Source organism: Haliotis rubra, unplaced genomic scaffold (genome assembly GCF_003918875.1).
Source record: "Haliotis rubra isolate DU_JTF1 unplaced genomic scaffold, ASM391887v1 Scf923, whole genome shotgun sequence".
Taxonomy (NCBI): domain Eukaryota; kingdom Metazoa; phylum Mollusca; class Gastropoda; order Lepetellida; family Haliotidae; genus Haliotis; species Haliotis rubra.
This window is the reverse complement of record NW_025767661.1, coordinates 162,561-185,725: the sequence shown is the minus strand read 5'-3', so window position 1 is coordinate 185,725 and position 23,165 is coordinate 162,561. Positions and strand designations below refer to the sequence as shown.

General features: G+C 41.5%; 1 protein-coding gene across 1 annotated transcript in view; it reads left to right on the top strand.

The window, feature by feature from the left end:
• The first annotated feature begins 237 nt into the window (after positions 1–237).
• Positions 238–23,165, top strand: part of LOC124264437 (EGF domain-specific O-linked N-acetylglucosamine transferase-like) — a 33,129-nt gene continuing 10,201 nt past the window's right edge. Inside the window, exons 1-10 of the mRNA XM_046699181.1 lie at positions 238–617; positions 5,682–5,868; positions 7,941–8,044; positions 9,133–9,250; positions 12,963–13,063; positions 17,087–17,191; positions 18,360–18,466; positions 19,629–19,732; positions 20,957–21,046; positions 21,854–21,925. Of these exons, the coding sequence (XP_046555137.1) occupies positions 5,683–5,868; positions 7,941–8,044; positions 9,133–9,250; positions 12,963–13,063; positions 17,087–17,191; positions 18,360–18,466; positions 19,629–19,732; positions 20,957–21,046; positions 21,854–21,925 (987 nt within the window). The 5' untranslated portion in view covers positions 238–617; position 5,682. The remainder of the gene's footprint in view (positions 618–5,681; positions 5,869–7,940; positions 8,045–9,132; positions 9,251–12,962; positions 13,064–17,086; positions 17,192–18,359; positions 18,467–19,628; positions 19,733–20,956; positions 21,047–21,853; positions 21,926–23,165) is intronic.

Here is a 23,165-nt window from a genome sequence, read left to right as displayed (position 1 = left end):
AGTCTGACTTCAGAAAACCATCATTAATACGACTGACACACAACAACCCTGGTGTTTAAATATTCAAAACAATATTAATGCAATCGGGGAAAAGACAATCTAATCACATTTTTACAAACGTGAAACGACGTAGAGTTTCCAATCGATTGCTGCGTACCGCAAGAATGCTTGTGGCAAACGCGGTTATCAAAACTGCTTTGTACCATATCATACTAATCCAACCGTGAAGCTCGTCAGATTCCCTGCCCACGGGAAGCGGTTTAGTGATATTTATTGATGATGCTACAGACCGACGCGTTGCTTTAGCGAGTCCATGCAACTTGACATTCTACTGTACTGATGTCACATGGAGCTGTCCATTGTCAACGACGTGGCCCGTAGTCAAGGAATACAACCCAGGAACAGATCGAAGAAAGACGATTCTCTTCAGCGGTTCGTTAGCATCTGAACGGAAAGAGTGTTCATGGTCACGTGAGTTTACTGACACGTGCGGCACGGTTCCACCATCTTTATATGGTATGAAGTGAGTGTTGGTAATGGACATCGCTCCGAGATTTTGTATGAAGCCATGGTTCTAGATGCAGCATCCGAATGATCTAAGGATATACAACTGATATGTGAGTGTTGGATATCTGTGTGATAAATCACATGTTTTCTCACAAGCGATTTGTTATAATGTCAATACAGTTAATTAACTAAATAGGCATAGATCAATAGTAAAGTGAAGCACGATTTGTAATGGAATGTGAAATGCGTTTGGCGCATGTGTATGAGTGTGTTTGTACGTGCGTTGCGTGCGTGCGTGGTTACTGCCACCGCCACCACCACCACCACTACTACTACTACTACTACTACCACCACTACTACCACTACTACTACTACTACTGCTACTAACTGTATTTTCTCATTTATCTCTACAATTTATGTAGTTGATATGTGCAAGTGTGAAATATCTGTTAAACTAAGTTCGGCCTAACTGCAGTCTCAGTGGTAGAGACATAGGAAACGTAGAAAAAGGGACTTTACTGAGGAGAGATTAGTGCAGAACGATTTATTTGGAACAGACCATGACTTTATGCAAATTAGTGTGCGACGATATTGTATTACAAAGGACACTTTTTAAATGCCCATTTTGAAATTAGACTTAGTTTCATTATAAACGCGAGCTGGGGTGAAAAATAATAACTTCCAATGTTGAAACTATTAAGGATGTAGCTACCATGTAGTCTCCCTCTCACTACGAAAAGAAACAGATAGGAAGGTTCGTCTCAAAAGCAAAACGGGTGTCGCAGACGATCTTTGGGGTCGGGCTGGGGGATAGAGATATCAGCTAAGATAAGATAATCCTTCAGGGCAATTATACTGGGGAAGTACACGTCATAACAATTTACAAGTAATATCCGGTCCTGTCAACCTACGCGATCGGGTGGTCATACCACCTATATATTTTGAGACATTTAATACGATGCGTTTCTATGGTTCTCAGGTATCATACTCTTTTACATATCTCAACATAAACTATATGAAAGAAAGACACGTGAGATGTTAATCAATAGATGAGACATAGTCAACACACATGAAAAAGCACAAAATATTTTTGAGATGACCCCTTAATGCTTGTGCCTGTAGGCAGCACGTGCATTTCATGCCAGGTGAGTCGACGGTCCGTCGTCATACCTGTCTGAGCGACCTAATTGCCATCTATAGTCTGATCTATTGTTTTCAGCAGCTATTCGTATTTTATCTAAGTTTTTCCCGATTTTACGAGTAAACATGCTTTTCTGGATATCTTATTACGCATCCCACTGAATGCCAAGTTAGGCCGTAGTTGGTTATTTCGACATATACTATTTGCAGTTGTGGGATTTTAGGGATACAGAGTAACAGCCTAAAAACAGTTTTTTTCTATTTCCGACAGTACTTTAGTACAACTAACGCCACCACCACCTCCACCACCACCACTACTTCTACGGCGGTTGGGTAGGATAGTGGTTAAAGCGTTCGCTCGTCACGGCGAAGACCTGGGTTCGATTCCCCACATCGGTACAATTTGTGAAACCAATTTCTGGTATCCCCCGCAGTGATATTGCTGGAATATTGCGTCGTAAAACTAAATTCACTCACTCACTTCCAGTTGTGTGACACGTGTGATGTACAGCGTGTATATCCATTAATCCCAGGGGCGTAGGGACAGGAGGGGCTTGGGGGGCTTTTTTCAAGACGAAACCATATCTACCTTACGCCCCTGTAATCTATCTGTATGTTTATTAATCCATCTTCTGACCACGTACCTGCATATTCATTTCCGTTTGGAGAAATCGTAATATCCACGTTCAGGGCCAAATGCAATTTCCTTCAAGCCCATATCGAACAGACAATGAACCTCACAACGTGTAGTATATTGATCTATATCTTACAAGCAGCGTTGTTCTACTAAACACAGCAGGGGGCTTATTGTAATGTTGACAAGCCCTTACCGAGGATTGTCTAATAACAATCCAGCTGGTACGACGTAAAGATCAAGGATTTTTGACAAGCTGACACGGAGGTACTCGAGGAAAGTCTTAAATATACATCTGAGGCAAAGATCAAATTTAGTGATCCTTTACTTGAAACAAGATCACAAGATCGGGATTTTTTTAAATTAAAGAAATCACCAGACCCACTGGAGACTACATACATCGCTTGTAGCCTATAAGGTAAGAATATCACATCTACATCTACGCATCTTGTAGAATGTGAATCTGCATTTTTTTCATCTGTCTCGGAGACTTGAGACGGTGGGGTAGCCTAGTGGTTAAAGCGTTCGCTCGTCACGCCGAAGACCCGGGTTCCATTCTCCACATGGGTACAATGTGTGAAGCCCATTTTTGGTGTCTCCTCCGTGATATTGCTGGAATATTGCTAAAAGCGGCGTAAAACTAAACTCACTCACTCACTATTATGTAGAATGTACACTGCCTGTCAAAGCGTAGTATACACCTGTGTTTGATTGTGGCAAAATGAATAGGACAAAAAAATGATTATTCAACGATGGGTTGTGTTTTGGACTTGTATTTCGGCGGATGTATTCAGCCTGGTGACGTTTTGTATAACGCTTGTAACGTTTTGTTCCAAACCATGTATGTATTATGGTCCAGTCATGTGTATTATCTTTTGCACATTAGTGTACTTCATTTGATGAAGGTTATGGATCCAAATACTGTATCTAAAATATTTATTTATTTACCTAAAAAAAGACAACTCACAAACTTAGGTATTTTCTCCAATATAGACTTCACATATATGTGCAGGCTAAATATAGGTCAATATTCTCTAATCGTCACAGTCCGTTTTAGTTATATTCCAACAATATACATCTTGGCTGGGGACACCAGAAACAGGGAATATGAGGATTCGATCCCAGACCTTCGATGTGCTTGTGCTAATAGTCATCTGTGTTGCCCTAAACGATTTCAGATTTCCAGAAAGTATTGTACAACATGTAATTCTTAACTCAAAGTTAAGAGCTATTGACTTTTTTAATCTTTATACCGACAATAGGTTAGCTGCTTTGATGAAAGCTTCGTGGCCAAGAACGCTACTGAGTACTGAGTGGCCTAGTGCTTGATGTAAATATGTTTATGAGCTTCTGTTGTGGTGACTGTGGAGCTGCCAATATTTTGATACATCTGATTGTTCAACAAGTGTTCAGTTCTAGGCCTGTCACAGAACAATACGTCAAAGCCAACTGTCAACAAAATTCATACAATTCTTATATTGATCAGGATGTAAATTCCGGCTCTGTCCATTCAAGGCTTATAAACATGCTAATCTATGTACATGTATCGACAAAATGGACATTGCATTGTTTAGGTGGTAGGTGACATGTGAGAGTGAGTGGTTTTACGTCGCTTATAGTAACATCAAAGAGCGACACTGTGTACCCTGGTTCTGGATACGTGCGGCATATATATAAATATATAAAGTCAGTTAAATTCTTTTTAAACAAATGTTATCACGCAACGGAAGTTGGTCATTATTGAATAATATACATTCAGTTCAGTGCGAGAGAGAGAGAGAGAGAGAGAGAGAGAGAGAGAGAGAGAGAGAGAGAGAGAGAGAGAGAGAGAGTAGATGAGAGAAGAGATGAGAGAGAGAGAGATAAGAGGGAATAGAGAGAAAGAGAGAGAGATAGAGAGAGAATAAGAGAGTAAGATCCAGCAACAGACGGCCGGGGAACACCAGAAATGGGGCCAACGCTTTAACCACTGAGCTACCCCACCAGAGAGAGAGAGAGAGAGAGAGAGAGAGAGAGAGAGAGAGAGTTGACAACCAACTTCCTTCTCTCTGTGTACATTCATATACCTCTGTACACAAATAATACAGTGTTACATCTCACCGTAAGTAAACCTCTAAATAATACGACCTTTCTAGACCGCATCAAATCTATACAATCCAGCCGGCCGACAATATGGGATCCATACAATATGCCTGCCGACAATATTTGCACACACTGCTGGCGGGCAAGGGCGTGTTACGACAACAGTGAACAGCCTCTCTAAGGCTTGTACGTTAATAATAGCGGCTGGGTTGTAACATTGCGCTCATATGATGTTAGGATGACTGTCAGCGACCATCACAAGATATATCTGTGACATTGGAATACTGGAGACTAAGGGCATATTCCATTATGCACAACGAATTGTAAAAGTGCGTTAGAGCTGTGAAATTGGACGTTGCATCAAGGTAAAACTGATGATTTTTTGTATGACCAGGTGTTTTTTTAAAAACATTTTCTTTTCTTACAGGTATATGCTGTACCATGGCGTTTGATAGCGTAGTCGGCATTACGTGTATTCTAAGCATGTACGATGGTGAATTATTATAGTACATACATGTATTTAAAAGAGGTTGGATATCGTGAGTAAATGAATTACTGAGTGAATGTTATGTAACGCCGCAGCATGAGGTGAGGTGAGGTGAAATTGGGTTTAACGTCGTGCTTGAGAATATTTCGCTCATATGACGACGTGCATGCGTGTGTATGTGTATGTGCGGCTGCTTGTACTAGCCCAGACTTAAGCTGGTTTTATAGTGCTAGCTCACTGAGATACCATGCCGCAGTGAAGCATGAATACCCCACTCAGACACATTATACTGACTCCGAGCCGACCAGTCCTTGTTGTACCCATTAATGCCGAGCGCCAGGCAGGGACCAACAAGTACCATATTTTAACGTCTTTTGGCATGACGCGGTCGGGGATCGAACCCGCGACCTTCCGTTCTCCGGGCGGACGCTCTAACCACTGCACCACGGAGGCGGTCGAATAACGAAAGAGGTTGAATATCGTGAGTAAATGAATTATTGATTGAATGTTATGTAACGCCGCAGCATGAACAACGGCCCACCTTGTGATGACGTGCCATCAGCCAGATCCCTATCGCAGGTATCCTGGGATATTCTTTGAGGACCATTATTCCTCAAAATCAAGAGTATTCCCAAATTACATCTTAGACTACCCATGAAGATACGGGTTAGAATTTGTCTTCACCAACCCATGCTTGTCGTAAGAGGTGCGACTAACGGGATCGGGTGGTCACTTTGTATCCAGGATGGATGGATGGACGGACGGACGGATGGATGGAAGTGTAAATGCATCTTTTTTTATACCGTTTTATAAAAAAAATTCATTTCACAGAATGTGGACTATGGGCACTTGGTCTGGGTTACTTCCCCTGGTTGTGACGTCAGCGTTGTTTGTGACAGTAGACGGCGCCACTAACTGGGGGGATCTGAGCCTCCCCTTGGAACATGTGCCCTACTTCTTCAGGAACAATCCTTACATGAAACAGCGTTGTAGGGATGAGGATAGCTGCCCTTATAAGGTGAGACACAAACAGCTTGGAGATTAAACCGTTGTGACGCCAAATGAGTGAGTGAATTTTACGCCGCTGTTAGCAATATTCCAGCAACATCACGGCGTTGGACACCAGAGGGCTTCACACATTGTACCCATGCGGGGAATCGAACCCGGGTCTTCGGCGAGACGAGCGAACGCTTTAACCACTAGGCTATCCTACCGCCCCTGTGACGCCAAATGAAACAGTGGGGTGTCCTGGGTTCGATTCCCCGCATGAGTACAATGTGTGAGACAAATTTCTGGTGTCCCCCGCCGTGATATTGTTGGAATATTGCTTAAAAGCAGCGAAAAACCATATTCACTCACTGTGACGCAAAAGTGTCTGTTCGATTCACAATTCTCTGCCGTAATATGAATGTAGTATCAAAAAGATGAAACTCGGATGCAACGTTTGGCGAAATTGGTTGCATCTAGCTGAATAAAAACCATTAGCAGAAAAGAGCAAAAACATGTTAAACATGTCCTAGCGAATGGTGTTCACGCGAGAAAATATTTTAATTTCTGTCAGAAAGGCTTAATGTCTTCAGTAGTCAAATTTCCCTGTCATGTCGAGCATTATTGCAACAGCTCCATGCTTGGGTGTTTACATTTCACAACTTTTGAGGTAAAATTGAACATGCTCGTTTTACCAGGATTCCAATGAGCGTCTTACTATTCTTGCTCAGAAGTTTGATCAAGGCTTCTGTAAAGCTTTCCAAAAACATTAATGGTAGTAGGTTCCGTATTTTGCCTTGACCATCCATTCCCGAGTTTTTTCAGGTAAACAATTGACTTGCCTTTACACGTGTTTATGACGGATGCCACCGGTGGGCAGGTCACCTTTTCGCGCACACCTGGCATAATCACTTCTTTTATATATACACAAAGAACTTAATTAAGCACGCCCTGTATATTTGCAATGATAGGTTTTCAACACGTACATAACACTTCTCGTGGTGACCACGATGGAACAACATCAGTTTTTATGACCCGTATGATCCTTTGACTCATAAAAAACGACAAAATGATTGGAATCCCTGTTGATTTTATGATGATAATTGCTCATATCTTTAAAAAGCACTGATTTTCATACAAAATCATGTCTGTACAAGTATGGCCCAAGAATGTTCAACGTTGCATTTATTATATTGTGAATGTGAACATTCAAAATATCATTTTGCGTGTCTTACACGATTCAAGGTCAATACCGAGTGTAACCTCCATGTGACTGTATGGCAGCCAGCACTCTCCTACTCATACCCCTGTCAGCCTCCTGATCCTCTTGAGACCCGTGAAGATCCGGGTTAGAATTGATCTTCAGTAACCCATGCTTGTCGTAAGAGGCGACTAACGGGATCGGGTGGTCAGGCACGCTGACTTGGTTGACACATGTCATCGGTTCCCAGTTGAGCAGATCGATACTCATGCTGTTGATCACTGGACTGTCTGGTCCAGACTCGATTATTTACAGACCGCGGCCATAAAGCTGTAATATTGTTGAGTGCGCTGTAAAACTAAACTCACTCACTCATCCTCTTGAAGGGACCGTCTACGCCATTCCTCGTGTAAAACAGCTTCCAATTGGGCCAGGTTCTGTACAGGAGGATCCCTTTGTTGCACATAACGACCAATCATGTTCCAGATATGCTCCAAAGGGTTAAGATCTGGGCTCATTCAATCGTGAGATTTGCCAGGGTTCTTTGTGTATAGATTCACAAACACATGATCATGACAATTTAGTCGGAATTAGTCGACTCTGCTTTAGAAGAGATTTCTTATGGATATTGAAGGGTTTGTTTCTTTACTTACAACGTATTGTGTGAATTAACAGTTTACATGCATCGAATATTGCTGAGTGCTGCGTAAAACTAACTCACTCACTCACATGCATCGCTAGTGCTTCAGGTGCATGTATGCCATAAGCTTCACCAGTATCAGTAGGGGTACATGTGGTTTTGAACGTCTAATATTCGCTTTTATACCACGAGCCAGCAGTCCGTGTGTATAGAGCCTGTTTTGAATTGACGATGTCATCTATTGCTCTGTCTGTTTTGACAGTCCTCCTTGGAGATTAGGAGATGCTGGGGATATGAAGACGGGTGCCCAGTCGGAGAGAGGATGAGTACGCCCCTGTGCACCGACGATGAGTCACAGAACCTAAGGTAAACTGAAAGGTATCCACGTTGGAAAGATTAATTGGCTTTGTATCACAAGTCAACTACGTGTTATTCGCAAGATCGCTCAATGATATTCGCAGTGCCATTGTTACAAAAAACCAGTATTGTAGTTATGTGGCGTGTTTCATGCGGTGCAATGCAGTGTACTGTTGTGAGTGAGTGAGTATGGTTTAACGCCGCTTTTAGCAATATTACAGCAATATCATGGCGGGGGACACCAGAAATGGGCTTCACACATTGTACTCATGTGGGGAATCGAACCTGGGTCTTCGGCGTGAGGAGCCAACGCTTAAACCACCAGGCTACCCCACTGCCCCGCACTGTTGTGTAGTCGTGTTATGGTTGCAGTGCGGTGCAACCCTGATTTTCATGCTATCCATAACACAACACTATAATGGGTCTCTGTGGTGCTTTGGAAACGGGTACACAATGTTGGAGACTTGTTCTCACAATCCAAACGCTTTTCAAAATATTTACGTTGCGTTTTTATTTCTTTAAATAATCGGAAATGTATGCGTGTATACTTTCTTTTACATGTCCGGCCAAATAAAAAAGTTGTGGATCCGATTACACCTCTTTAAAATTTAGGGTGGGTAGGTTGGATTTTTTCATAATTTTTCAGGAGTAACGTACAAACTAATAACACATTTATCAACGTTTAATTGTTCATTCACTCAAGCCTGCGGCCATCAAGTCGACTTTCTCTATCAGTATCAGAATGACAGATGTCCGTCGGTGCCGGGAAAAACATTGGTATCTTAAAGCTTATTTTATTCCTACCGTTTAAATAATTAGGATCGGCACCTGAATTCAAGGGTCGCTCGGGTAATCGGAACTGCAACATTTTTTTTAAGCCCCAGCTTAACACGAATGTGTATGATACCGTGAGGACATACATGTTTCCTCATTTGCGGGAATTGTGATATTATTCCATACGCTAAAAGATCACACAGGACGCATGAAAGTAAGTCCCGAAGATTTTCGGGTATCGAATTTAATTTGATCTGGTCTTCCAGCCAATAGGATTGCGGCTACGTTCAGAATATGTTTATTGAAATGTTCATTGTCGACAGACGGGGTCAACCTTCAGTGGTGGAGACGAACACAGACATATTCTGGAAGCAGGCAGATTTTGGCTACGTTAAAGAGAGGAGAAACAACCTGAGGACATATTGCAGCCCACAAGCACAGGTTGTTCCTTAATGCCATTCTTAATATTTACTGATTTATTGCATTTTACGCCGGAATATAATGGGATTCCATACTGGGACCCATGTGAGGAATTGAACCCGGGACCTCGTCGCGACGAACGAACGCTTTACCACAAGGCCACCCCACCACTCTGACCGATCAGAATACATTTATAGATTATAGATATTCATAATGTCATTCTCTGTCTTCATGATTTGATATATATTTCAGCGTCCTGTTTAATTACAGGGCGACGGGGAGGCCATGTGGTTTAGGTGTTCGCTCTTCATGCCGAATGCCCGGGTTCGTTCACCACATGGGTACAATGTTCGAAGCCAATATTTGGTGGTCCCAGACGTGATATTCCCGCCTAAAAACGGCTTAAAATACTCTCTCACACATGTGTCATTGTTCTGATAATACAAAGCTGTAGCTCGTGGTTTCGCAAAATCCGCTGTACAATGACAAGAGCACATGCTTATGAATCCCTATCAAATAGTGTTGACACCAGGTGTTGCCATAAGCGTTAACATACCTATGATCCACCGGTTGTTCATGTCACAAACACATGCAAAGGCAGTTCAAATGTTATCTGAACAAATACGGCGATTTATGGCACACGTTAAAATCATGAGTTTTGTGTCGGGCAATATTTTGGTCGCCGGTAATAATATTTTGTAGGGACATTGGGGTAGCCTAGTGGTTAAGGCGTTCGCTCGTCATGCCCAAGACCTGGGTTCGATTCCCCACATGGGCACAATGTGTCAAGCCCATTTCTGGCGTCCCCCGTCGTGCTATTGCTGGAATATTGCCAAAACGGCGTAAAACTAAATTCACTCACTCACTGATATTTTGTAACTGTCCTCTTCATGTCCATATAAACGTTGCTGATAGTTTTCCTAAGGCCTTACATTTTGTAACCCAGATGAAATCCTGTTCGATGTCTCACGAACTAATGCAACAAAACCCCTCAGCATCTGATACACCACCTACATACATAACACCTGTGATGGCGATTATGTCATACCAGACCACCCAGCCGTCCTTGAAACAGTTCCTGGCTCACGTTAATGTGACAAGCATCGCGCAACAGGTGTATATAGGAGGCTGGCGTTCTCTCTACACGACAGATGGATATTTATCATTCTGTCAGTTCGTGAATGACATCAAAACGATGGTGGTGTTATCTAACAGCATCAAGGACGACGATAATGACGATAAAAATATGTATGATTATAACGCGTCAGATCCACATCCTAAGGCATACTGAGAGTACTACATTATTGAGTGAATGAGTGAGTGAGTGTGTAATTGTCCCAAACTCATATGCAATTCCTTATTGTGTAATAGTGATTTTTAGTGCATTTTAAATAAATACACTGTCTATATGAAACTTAGTGTGCGCCTTATGAGTGAGTGAGTTTAGTTTTACGCCGCACTCAGCAATATTCCAGCTATATGGCGGCGGTCTGTAAATAATCGAGTCTGGACCGTATGAATTAATATGTGATGGAAATGTCTCTTCTGCATAAAACAGTATATACTATTATAAATCTGAAACACTCATTCCGTGAGTTAAGTTTTACGACGCTTTTAACAATGTTCCAGCAATATCACGGCGGGGAACACCAGAAATGGGCCTCATACATTGTACACGTGTGGGGAATCGAACCGGGCCTTCGACGTGACGAGGGAACGCTTTAACCACTAGGCTACCCCACTGCCCCATTATGTTATTTACCCGGTATATGGATCAGTATGCAGTCGATTTTTATTTTCGACTCCCTGAGGGGGAATGCAGGCAAATCTGCGCTAGAAATTAACGACACAGTTCAATCTTGTCCTACTAGGTACCCATTCACTGCTGGGAGACATAATTCGAAGGCCACTTGCCAAGGGATACCACATGCAACATATGTTACCGAATTAAGCCCAATTAACACAAGCTGTCGAATTTGGTCACCGCGACCAACGTTACTCAACTTGGCTTGAATTTAGCTGCGCGCACAGTTTACAGCACAACGTGCTGCAACAATATGTCTCGAACGTGAGTTCGATTAATTTCAGTGTCACGTGGACCGAAGCCAGGCATCAATGCGGAGTATGCATGTAGACGGATACCCAGTTTGTCTGAACCCTTTAATACGGACATCATGTATTGTGGACTGTTTTAGAAAGTATAAGAGTCATCAACACGCAGCTGGGAAGACAAGTATCCTTTCGTAATGAAAACGCTGCAAGTTTCAGGTCCAAAACTATATTGTCAGCATCAAAAGATTCACTACCGAATAACCATTTCTTGTCTTGTCAATTCTCAAGGCTGAAAGCAGTCGCAGAATCACTTGAAAAAATACTCATCATCGAATAATCATTTTTGTTGGTTACTTTTTTGCCATCATAAATCGTGGAATGGGTGCTGGGCAGAATATCCTCTGGTGAGCGGGAGGACGCGTCATGTCAAAAGATAACATGGTATTTGTTGTTTCCTTGGCTCGCGCTCGACCTTAAGGGCATTAAGCAAGTGGTCAGCTGGGTGTATGCTGTGTTTGAGTTGGTATCCATATGGAACTATTAGCGGGCTACCAGTGTAACACCGGCATTAATTAGTCTTGACTAAAGTACGTCCACACACGCACGGACACACACACACACACACACACACACACACATACATACATACATACATACATACACACATACATACACAGACATACATACACAGACAGACAGACATACATACATACATACATACATACATACATACATACATACATACATACATACATACATACATACATACACACACATACATCCATCCATCCATCCATCCATCCATCCATCCATACATACATACATACATACATACATACATCCATACATACATCCATCCATCCATACATACATACATACATACATACATACATACATACACCCAAACAGACACATATACACGCCCACCCACTTACAAATAATATGCTGCCTCTGGAAATACATCTCGACCATATCGCGCGCTCGCACGCGCACGCACGCACGCACACTTATATGAACTCTACTGAACGCGACGTTAAACCCCACGTACAGACGAACCCCGTTGTCTGGATCCCCATCTTGATACCTGTTCAAGTGAGCGAGTGAGTGAGTGAGTTGGGTTTAGCAGTACTTCTGTGAATAGTAATTCAGTTATATCAAGGTCCGTCATCCTGATTTGAGAGGAAATCCAAAGTAATGCAGAGTTAGTTTGTTTACCACTCGGGGGGAAACCTCGAACGCAAGTATTTACAGGAAATATAACTGGCGTGAACCTGTGACTCGAACCAGTGTTCACAGGTTTCGGGTGTGCCAAAGGGACGCAACTCTTCACATCGAATTGGGACGCTTTACAAACCTGGATGCTCTGGCGACATAGGTTATGAGAACGATAGCCATACAGTGTCCAGGACTTTGACGACGTATTAAACGACTTTGCATCGTTGTACTCCGCTGTTACTCAACCCATATGTTGGGAGGGGACATGAAGCACACGTACCCATTTAAGAATCGAACCAGGACTTATGGCAAGACTAGCGTACACCTCAACCACTAGGCTACCTCGGAAGTTTTGAACTAGTCAGAATATGAGTTCTGGTACGTTAACACAGTTCGATTTATTTGTCTATCCTGTAAATAAATATTTAGAATATAAAATACCCCTGAATGTACTCTATACCTACAGGGTGACTCGTCACTGGAGTGCGTGGACGGCCTAAAGTACTGCCGCGCAACAAACATGTACATTGACCTCCGTACAGCCGGGCTGGCAGATCAGGGAAAAAGGTACAGTTGCATGTTACACAATTAACTATGGAATCTAAGCAGGGACATTGTCGCTCTGTCGCCGTTTGGGTGAATAGAAACATACTCGCGTTGTCGCATTGTCGCTCTTTGGTTTAATTTTACCTCTTTTTGCTTGTTTTTGAGAGGGCGACATTGCGACAACGCGACAATATCCCTTCTAGGATTCCATAATTAACCGTTGTGTTAAACAGTACCTCACGCAGCTCATTTCACCCAGGGAGACACTCAGCGTTCATAGGTACATCCCCTAACTGTACAACCTTAAAAGCTTCCTGGTCTATTTGCGTACGTTACAATACGCTATAGAAATATTGAAAGTTCTCATACGTAACAGTGTGTAATGTTTGTCTGTTTCCGTGTGTACCTACACCACCACACACACACACACACACACACACACACACACACCCTGTGCTCATCCGTACAACTTGCTACACTGCTTACATGGTTTTAAAGTGGGCTCTTTCTTAAGATGGTCAAGTGTGTTTAAAGCATGCATGCATCATCTTTTCTGTTTAGGTAAACATCAGTACCGTCATTCAACACAAATGTACGTGCCGCTGCATGTGTATATAAGCAGGTACGTTGGTAAGTCATGACTGTGATGTGTAGGAAACAGGTTTTTAACTTCAGTCAGCGCGAAAAAAGAGAATATCAACGTGAGAATAGGAGCATCGTGGGAATCAAGATTTGTTGTTTTGATTCCAAAGTGCCTAAAGCCCAAGCTGTCCCCTTCCATTGTTTTCATATTCGCTGATGCATACATTCCTAGCTTCCTGTATATCTTGATGCCTACGTTCCTAGCTTCCTGTATATCTTGATGCCTACATTCCTAGCTTCCTGTATATCTTGATGCCTACATTCCTAGCTTCCTGTATATCTTGATGCCTACATTCCTAGCTTCCTGTATAGCCTGATGCCTACGTTCCTAGCTTCGTGTACATCATGATGCTTACATTCCTAGCTTCCTGTATATCTTGATGCTTACATTCCTAGCTTCCTGTATATCCTGATGCCTACATTCCTATCTTCCTGTATAGCCTGATGCCTACATTCCTAGCTTCCTGTATATTCTGATGCCTACATTCCTATCTTCCTGTATAGCCTGATGCCTACATTCCTAGTTTCCTGTATATCCTGATGCTTACATTCATGATTCCTGTATATCCTGATTCTTACATTCATGATTCCTGTATATCCTGATGCTTACATTCATGATTCCTGTATATCCTGATGCCTACATTCATGATTCCTGTATATCCTGATGCTTACATTCATGATTCCTGTATATCCTGATGCCTACATTCATGATTCCTGTATATCCTGATTCTTACATTCATGATTCCTGTATATCCTGATTCTTACATTCATGATTCCTGTATATCCTGATTCTTACATTCATGATTCCTGTATATCCTGATGCCTACATTCATGATTCCTGTATATCCTGATGCCTACATTCATGATTCCTGTATATCCTGATTCTTACATTCATGATTCCTGTATATCCTGACCCTTACATTCATGATTCCTGTATATCCTGATGCTTACATTCATGATTCCTGTATATCCTGACCCTTACATTCATGATTCCTGTATATCCTGATGCTTACATTCATGATTCCTGTATATCCTGACCCTTACATTCATGATTCCTGTATATCCTGATGCCTACATTCATGATTCCTGTATATCCTGATGCCTACATTCATGATTCCTGTATATCCTGATGCTTACATTCATGATTCCTGTATATCCTGACCCTTACATTCATGATTCCTGTATATCCTGATTCTTACATTCATGATTCCTGTATATCCTGATTCTTACATTCATGATTCCTGTATATCCTGATGCCTACATTCATGATTCCTGTATATCCTGATGATTCCTTTACATTCATGATTCCTGTATATCCTGATGCTTACATTCATGATTCCTGTATATCCTGACCCTTACATTCATGATTCCTGTATATCCTGATTCTTACATTCATGATTCCTGTATATCCTGATTCTTACATTCATGATTCCTGTATATCCTGATGCCTACATTCATGATTCCTGTATATCCTGATGCCTACATTCATGATTCCTGTATATCCTGATTCTTACATTCATGATTCCTGTATATCCTGATTCTTACATTCATGATTCCTGTATATCCTGATGCCTACATTCATGATTCCTGTATATCCTGATGCCTACATTCATGATTCCTGTATCCTGATCCTCTTACATTCATGATTCCTGATTGTATCCTGATGCTTACATTCATGATTCCTGTATATCCTGATGCTTACATTCATGATTCCTGATATCCTGATGCTTACATTCATGATTCCTGTATATCCTGATTCTTACATTCCTGATTCCTGTATATCCTGATTCCTATATTCATTCATTCATGATTCCTGTATATCCTGATTCTTACATTCATGATTCCTGTATATCCTGATGCCTACATTCATGATTCCTGATTTATATCCTGATGCCTACATTCATGATTCCTGTATATCCTGATTCTTACATTCATGATTCCTGTATATCCTGATTCTTACATTCATGATTCCTGTATATCCTGATTCTTACATTCATGATTCCTGTATATCCTGATGCCTACATTCATGATTCCTGTATATCCTGATTCTTACATTCATGATTCCTGTATATCCTGATGCTTACATTCATGATTCCTGTATATCCTGATTCTTACATTCATGATTCCTGTATATCCTGATTCTTACATTCATGATTCCTGTATATCCTGATGCTTACATTCATGATTCCTGTATATCCTGATTCTTACATTCATGATTCCTGTATATCCTGATTGCTTACATTCATGATTCCTGTATATCCTGATTCTTACATTCATGATTCCTGTATATCCTGATTCTTACATTCATGATTCCTGTATATCCTGATGCCTACATTCATGATTCCTGTATATCCTGATTCTTACATTCATGATTCCTGTATATCCTGATTCTTACATTCATGATTCCTGTATATCCTGATTCTTACATTCATGATTCCTGTATATCCTGATTCTTACATTCATGATTCCTGTATATCCTGATGCCTACATTCATGATTCCTGTATATCCTGATTCTTACATTCATGATTTCTGTATATCCTGATGCCTACATTCATGATTCCTGTATATCCTGACGCTTACATTCATGATTCCTGTATATCCTGATGCCTACATTCCTAGCTTCCTGTATATCCTGATGCCTACATTCCTAGCTTCCTGTATATCCTGATGCCTTTATTCCTAGATTCCTGTATAGCCTGATGCCTACATTCCTAGCTTCCTGTATATCCCGATGCCTACATTCCAAGCTTCCTGTATATCCCGATGCCTACATTCCTAACTTCCTGTGTATCCTATACTTATGATTCCTATATATGCTGATGCCTAGATTCCTTGATTCTTGTACATGCTGATGCCTACAAGGAACGGTTAAGATTACAATATATCATATCTCAAAGAGCATCTGTATTTGTCAAGTTTTGACGCCAGTCAACCATTTTACGATTTGTACTTTTGCTTTCTGCGAAAGCCTAATGGTGACAATTGGCAGCATAAATCAATTTTTTAAATGAAAATTTCTCATTATTTGAAAAACTTGTGTAGTTTTACAAAATTCTCGATATTTTCGCGTTATTTCCTTATATTCTAATATTTTCTCGTTATTTGAGGTTTATATTAAAAACGAAAAAAAAATCGAATCAACGAGAAATTACGAAAAATAAGTCAACAACTGAAACACGGTTTAAAAATATACAAAAAAACAACAATTTGTGGTACCAAAGTGGCACCATTAAGCTTGCGTAGATTTTCACAGAAACAGCGTGGAACTTCGAAATCCTAGGTTCACAGTACTTAGAACATTTATCATGTGCCAAATCTCAAAATAATTACTAACACACATTATGAGCAAAGACAATCACCAGTCAATATTATATTTACATCCGTGTCTGAAACTTCTTCAGCTATCGCCAGGACGTATTAAAGAGTGGTCAGATTGGTGGTTATTGCCGGCTGGACAAGGCTGGACTCCTCGCCCAGAAGGACAACACTGGATTCCTGTCGTCTTGGTCAGTATGTCAACCATGTTTCTTTTAGCGCACTCACCGCATCTTCTCTAGTCAAGGGAGTTAATCGACTCTGAAATTTCCACCCATGCCGAAAAAGGCTGAAATTTTGGAGTTACGTTTTGGCTGGCGAAAAGAGTCTATGCGTAGCCCAATCAAAATTGAGGCACGAAATCGACATCCGGTTCATACACTGCCGTATAGATTGCGGTCGATTTCCGAATTTCGTGTGTAGGGTCATCGGGACGTCGATAGTTTCCAGGTCTGTTTGTTTCTGAATCAACTGTTCCAAGGTAGCGCTGTACTTCACGAGACAAGGCTCGTTTTGTACAAGATGTTTAAAGCAAATGCACATGGCATGAGAGGATCAATCTGATTGGTTAATAGAAGGGGCATCTAAGGGACAGAACTGTTTATAGCAACCAGTGGCGAGCGTAACATAGAACCACGAAATTTTAGCCGACTTTATTAAGTGAGTGAGTGGATATTTATAGTCATAGTCAGCCATATCGGGACTAAAACAAGTAATACACACTAATGTCATTTTCCTTTTTACATGTTATTATATTATATTTTATTATATTTGTCGACATAGGACAGGAATGAATGAATGAATGAATATTGCTTTACGCCGAATCGGCAATTTTCAAGCTTTTCTCAGCCACAGGAAAGGAAAAGAACTGGAGTATCAGAGAGATTGATTTAGAATAAATATGTAATCATTGAAATATTATATATCACTGAGCTATAGATGTCCAGCAGCCAAACTTTGGCCACCCCTATACTGACCATGGAGACTAACGCTACTTCTGCAAATTTGGATAGGCTGGTTGTTGTTTTACGCCGCACACCAGCTATATGGCGTCGGTCTGTAAATAATCGAGTCTGGGCCAGGCAATCCAGTGATCAACAGCATGAGCATTGATCTACGCAATTACCTCAGTTGCATTTACACCATCACTCAGTCAACTGTCGAGTATTAGATGATTATTCATAACTGTTAAAGCTAACAAGAATACTACGATGAAAACAAGGAGGAAAATACTAAAACGGGACTTCGACAAAGGCGGAAACTGGACTCGGTTGTCCCCTCTAGACCTCCATAACAATGTCGTCTTACATGAAATGACATTCACCAGATTCTGTGCAAATGGTTGTTTTCTCTACTCAGGTATCATGAAATGGAACATTTCACCTCACTTACTTCTCGCCCACTACAATCCGGCAAATGTGACGTCATTATCGACAAACCAACGTTCATTATAAAGCTTGACGCAGGTGAGTGAACGATTGTTTCATATACACTGCTTCCCTCTTGGATCAGAAAATAGCATGAGGAAATTCGAAGAATTGTTCTACTTTCGAAAGGCGACGGCAACTCTTAAACATTTGCGTAGTAAACTACGGTTAAAACGAACTCAAAACATTTTAGTTCATGATAACGTTGTACGCAGTTCGTATAAAATATACAGCAAACGGCTGTGATTAAAAAAACAACAACCCAAAACAACCAGAACTTGTATTTTGACACTGGTTGTTTGTTACTGGTCTGCTGACTTGTTTCATGTCTAGAAACTTGAGAGAGCTGGTTGGTTGGTTGTTGTTTAACGCCGCACTCAGCAATATTCCAGCTATATCGCGGCGGTCTGTAAATAATCGAGTCTAGACCAGACAATCCAGTGACCAACAGCATGAGCATCGATCTGCGCAATTGGGAACCGATGACATGACCAAGCCAGCGAGCCTGACCACCCGACCCCGTTAGTCGCCTCGTACAACAAGCATGGGTTGCTGAAGATCAATTCCCAACCCGGATCTTCACGGGTCCTCGAGTAATTAAGATGAGTGTAAGGCCTTTTATACAGTAGATTCCCAGCCACTCGCTGTATATTTTAGCCGAAATGCAGATAAGGAACTACGGTTATAACGAACTAAACTTAGTACTCCCTTTGAGTTCGTTATAATCGTAGTTTATTTAGGAGATAATCCTGTTGTGTTTACATTTTGGAAGTGATTATAGTTGGTTGAACGCTGATAATTTTTTTATTTAAGACCTCACGCGTTAGCGTGAAACATTTAGCAGCGTTCAACCAACTATAATCACTTCCACAATGTAAACACACAAGGATTATCTCCATTCTACCATGACATATGCACCATGAATAAAACGCGTTTTAAATATGCACTCATTACCCTTGCGTAGTGTTTTGACACTACGCGCAGTGAACCGGCTCTCAGAAGTGGTTATTGAAAAAAATTCATTTCTAATCTTTTAGTAACAGCCAATCAAAAAACGAACATACTAAAATGTCATGGTAGAATGTATGTGTGAACCAAACCCGTGAACTCAATGAGACAGACTTATTCAGTCTCGTTTTTAAGCGGCAGCTAGAGTGTATAGTGTTGGTTCCACGACAGTAACATCGTAATCCCGCTTCAGGTGGGAACATGTTCCACCACTTCTGCGACTTCGTCAACCTCTACATCAGTCAGCATCTCAACAACTCCTTCTCCCCTGACGTCAACATCCTTGTGTGGGACACGGTGAGTACATCTTTGTTTGACGCCGCACGTTTGTTTATCCACACGTTCTTAATTGTTGCACCTTAGATCTTCGTAGGGGTAACAATAATTATAGCATTGGTATATAATAAACTCATTTGTTGACATCTAAAATCGATTTTATTTCAATAAATATTTTATGACATCTTGAAATCTCATTTCATCTAATGGCAATCTAATGTCACATCTAATGGCAATCTAATGTCACATCTAATGGCAATCTAATGGCACATATAATGGCAATCTAATGGCACATCTAATGGCAATCTAATGTCACATCTAATGTCACATCTAATGGCAATCTAATGGCAATCTAATGGCACATCTAATGGCAATCTAATGGCACATCTTATGGCAATCTAATGGCACATCTAATGGCAATCTAATGTCACATCTAATGGCAATCTAATGTCACATCTTATGGCAATCTAATGGCACATCTAATGGCACATCTAATGGCAATCTAATGGCACATCTAATGGCACATCTAATGGCAATCTAATGGCACATCTTATGGCAATCTAATGGCACATCTAATGTCACATCTAATGGCAATGTAATGGCACGTCTAATGGCAATCGGATGGCACATCCAATGGCAATCTAATGGCACATCTAATGGCAATCTAATGGCACGTCTAATTTCACATCTAATGGCACATCTAATGGTAATCTAAAGGCACATCTAATGGCACATCTACTGGCAGCCCATGTCGTTGACGATGAGTGACAATGACCTTGAATAACACCCTGTGGGGGCGGGTGGCCAAGTCATCTTAGAATAGACTGAGTGGCGTCCTTGGTAACATCAGAAACCAATGACTCTGAGTTCGAATCCAGGTTCTCTCCGATTCTGCTTCTAGATTTGTCAGGGCGATGCCCTAACTCGTTGGTTTCACCAGAGTGGTAATCGTCTGAGACTTGCGTACACTTCGGGCCTTCTTCCCACATTCCCAATTGCGCAGATCGATGCTTATACTGTTGGACCAGTTATTTACAGACCACCGTCATATAGCTTGAATATTGTTGAATGCGGCGTAAATCTAAACTCACTGACTTACTCTTCCCACATTCAACAATGTCCGCAGAAATACTGTTAAAAGGCAACATTGAACCCAACTTACTCAATCAATCAACAAGTATGTCCTCAACGTACGCTTGATAATTTCTAGTTTAACTTCTAGAAAGCATTGAACCTGTCTTCCAGTCTCGCAAGTACATGGAACTCTTCGGGGAGACATGGGACGCCTTTACTGACCATCCGCGCCTTATGCTGGTTGACCTTGAAGGGAACAGAGTAAGTGCCTTTATATCTGTGGACAAATTGTTTTCATATACCTCTGTTGAGAATCTTATATTTCCACGAAACACTACATTTCATTGGACAATTCAATCACGTGATTGACAGTGATCGCGAATTTTAACTCGTCACGTGATCAGTATTGATATGTCACGTGATTAATAGACTCTCGTCTGCTGGAAAACAAGATGGCGTCTGGTCGTAACATATCTGTTGGCGGTTTACTGTCACGAAAGTGGGGGCACTTTAAAGGCTTTGGTATTTTTAGAAGGGGATCGTCGGACTGTGTTGGTAAATTATAAAGAACGTTTCCTTTGTCACAACGAAGATCGAAGTAAATACCTTTCTTAGTGAGTTTGCCCGTTGGTTATTCCTCATCTCTTCGAATAGTCGGGTTCGATTCCCCATATGGGTACAGCTTCTGCTGCCAGTTATTGACACCAAGCTCCTTCATCATATTTCCAATTATTTTAACTGATTTAATTGATGTTTGCATTTTAGCAACAGAAATCTGATCAAAAATTTGTTGCTATGTTAAAGAGGCATATTCTTCTCTCTTTCTGTAATGCCTCTAAAAAAAATATTTGTTTTTTTTTTACTTCCATCTTGGGTTAGAGAGGGAAAAGGTAACTCTTGCCGCTAGACCTGGGTTCGATTCCCCACAATATTACAATGTGTGAAGCCCATTTCTGGTGTCTCCCGCCGTGATATTGCTGGAATATTGCGAAACACGGTGTAAAACCATGCTCACTCACTTCTTAGTTGAACGTATTAAGCATGGCAGTCACCAGAGTATTGTTTCAGGTTTGTTTCAAGGAAGCCATCTTTTCTTTCCTGGCCCGGATGACACAGGGGCTGTTCTACGCCCTTCGACCCGTGAGTAAATCGTACGTTAGTCAAAGGAAACCCCGAGCCACTAAGGATGACGGATTTTCCGTGGCGCCGAACTGGAAAATTAATTCATACCTCGAAGAATATCTGTAATCATTCGTAGGTCCTTATTTTTCTTCAATAGACAGGGCGATGGGGTAGCCCAAATTGTTTCTGTATGAGTTTCTCTTCAAATCAACTCTGGGGCGATAGGGGTAGCCTAGTGGTTAAATCGTTCGCTGACCACGCCGAAGACCTGGGTTCGATTCCCCACATTGGTACAATGAGTGAGTGAGTATTGTTTTACTCCGCTTTTAGCAATATTCCAGCAATATCACGGCGGGGAAACCAGAACTGGGCTTCACATATTATACCCATGTGGGGAATCAAACCCGGGTCTTCGGCGTGACGAGCGGACGCCTTAACAACTAGGCTACCCCACAGCCTCCCACATGGGTACAATATATGCAGCCCATTTCTGGTGTCACCCGCCGTGATGTTGCTGGAATATTGCTAAAAGCGGCGTAAAACCAAAAACCATTCACTCACTCTTAGCGCATGGGCTCGCTCGGCAGTTGCCGGATCCCAACTTAGAGCGCCACACTGTTGATTCATTCCTGAACAGCATGTCTTTTATTGTTTGAACACTGCTTTGTTCGAAGTAACAAAAAATATATGTTTAATTCTATAGCCCATTTAATTTTTATTCCTGTGAGTGGTTGTGGTAGCGGTCCAATGCACTGCTTGGCCCGGAGGGTGTAATGCTGTAAAGACGGCTGTGTCCCTGCTTTTAACCTGTGACTAACGCTTTTATGTTTGACCCCGCATAACATGTATGTGACCTCGATGAGATGCCGGGTTCCCATCAACCTCTGCTTGTCGAAAGAGGCGACAGTTAGAGCGAGTTCTCGGTGACTTGGTTCATTGTGGTGACGGTTGGGTGTAGCCCAGTGGTTAAAGCGTTCGCTCGTCACACAGACGACCCGGGTTCGATTCCCCACATGGGTATAGCGTGGGAAGACAATTGTGTATCCACGCTGTGATATTACTGGAATATTGCTAAAAGCGGAAGAAAACGGTTTGTCTGGTCCAAACTCCAAATTATATAGAGAACCGGTTAGGTATGGCATACTGCAGGGACAAGCAAATATATAAGTAGAGACCGCCCTGAGTGGTTGTTATCGTGGCATCGACTCCCCACATGGGACAATGTGTTAAGCCCTTTTCTGGTGTCCCCCGCCGTGAT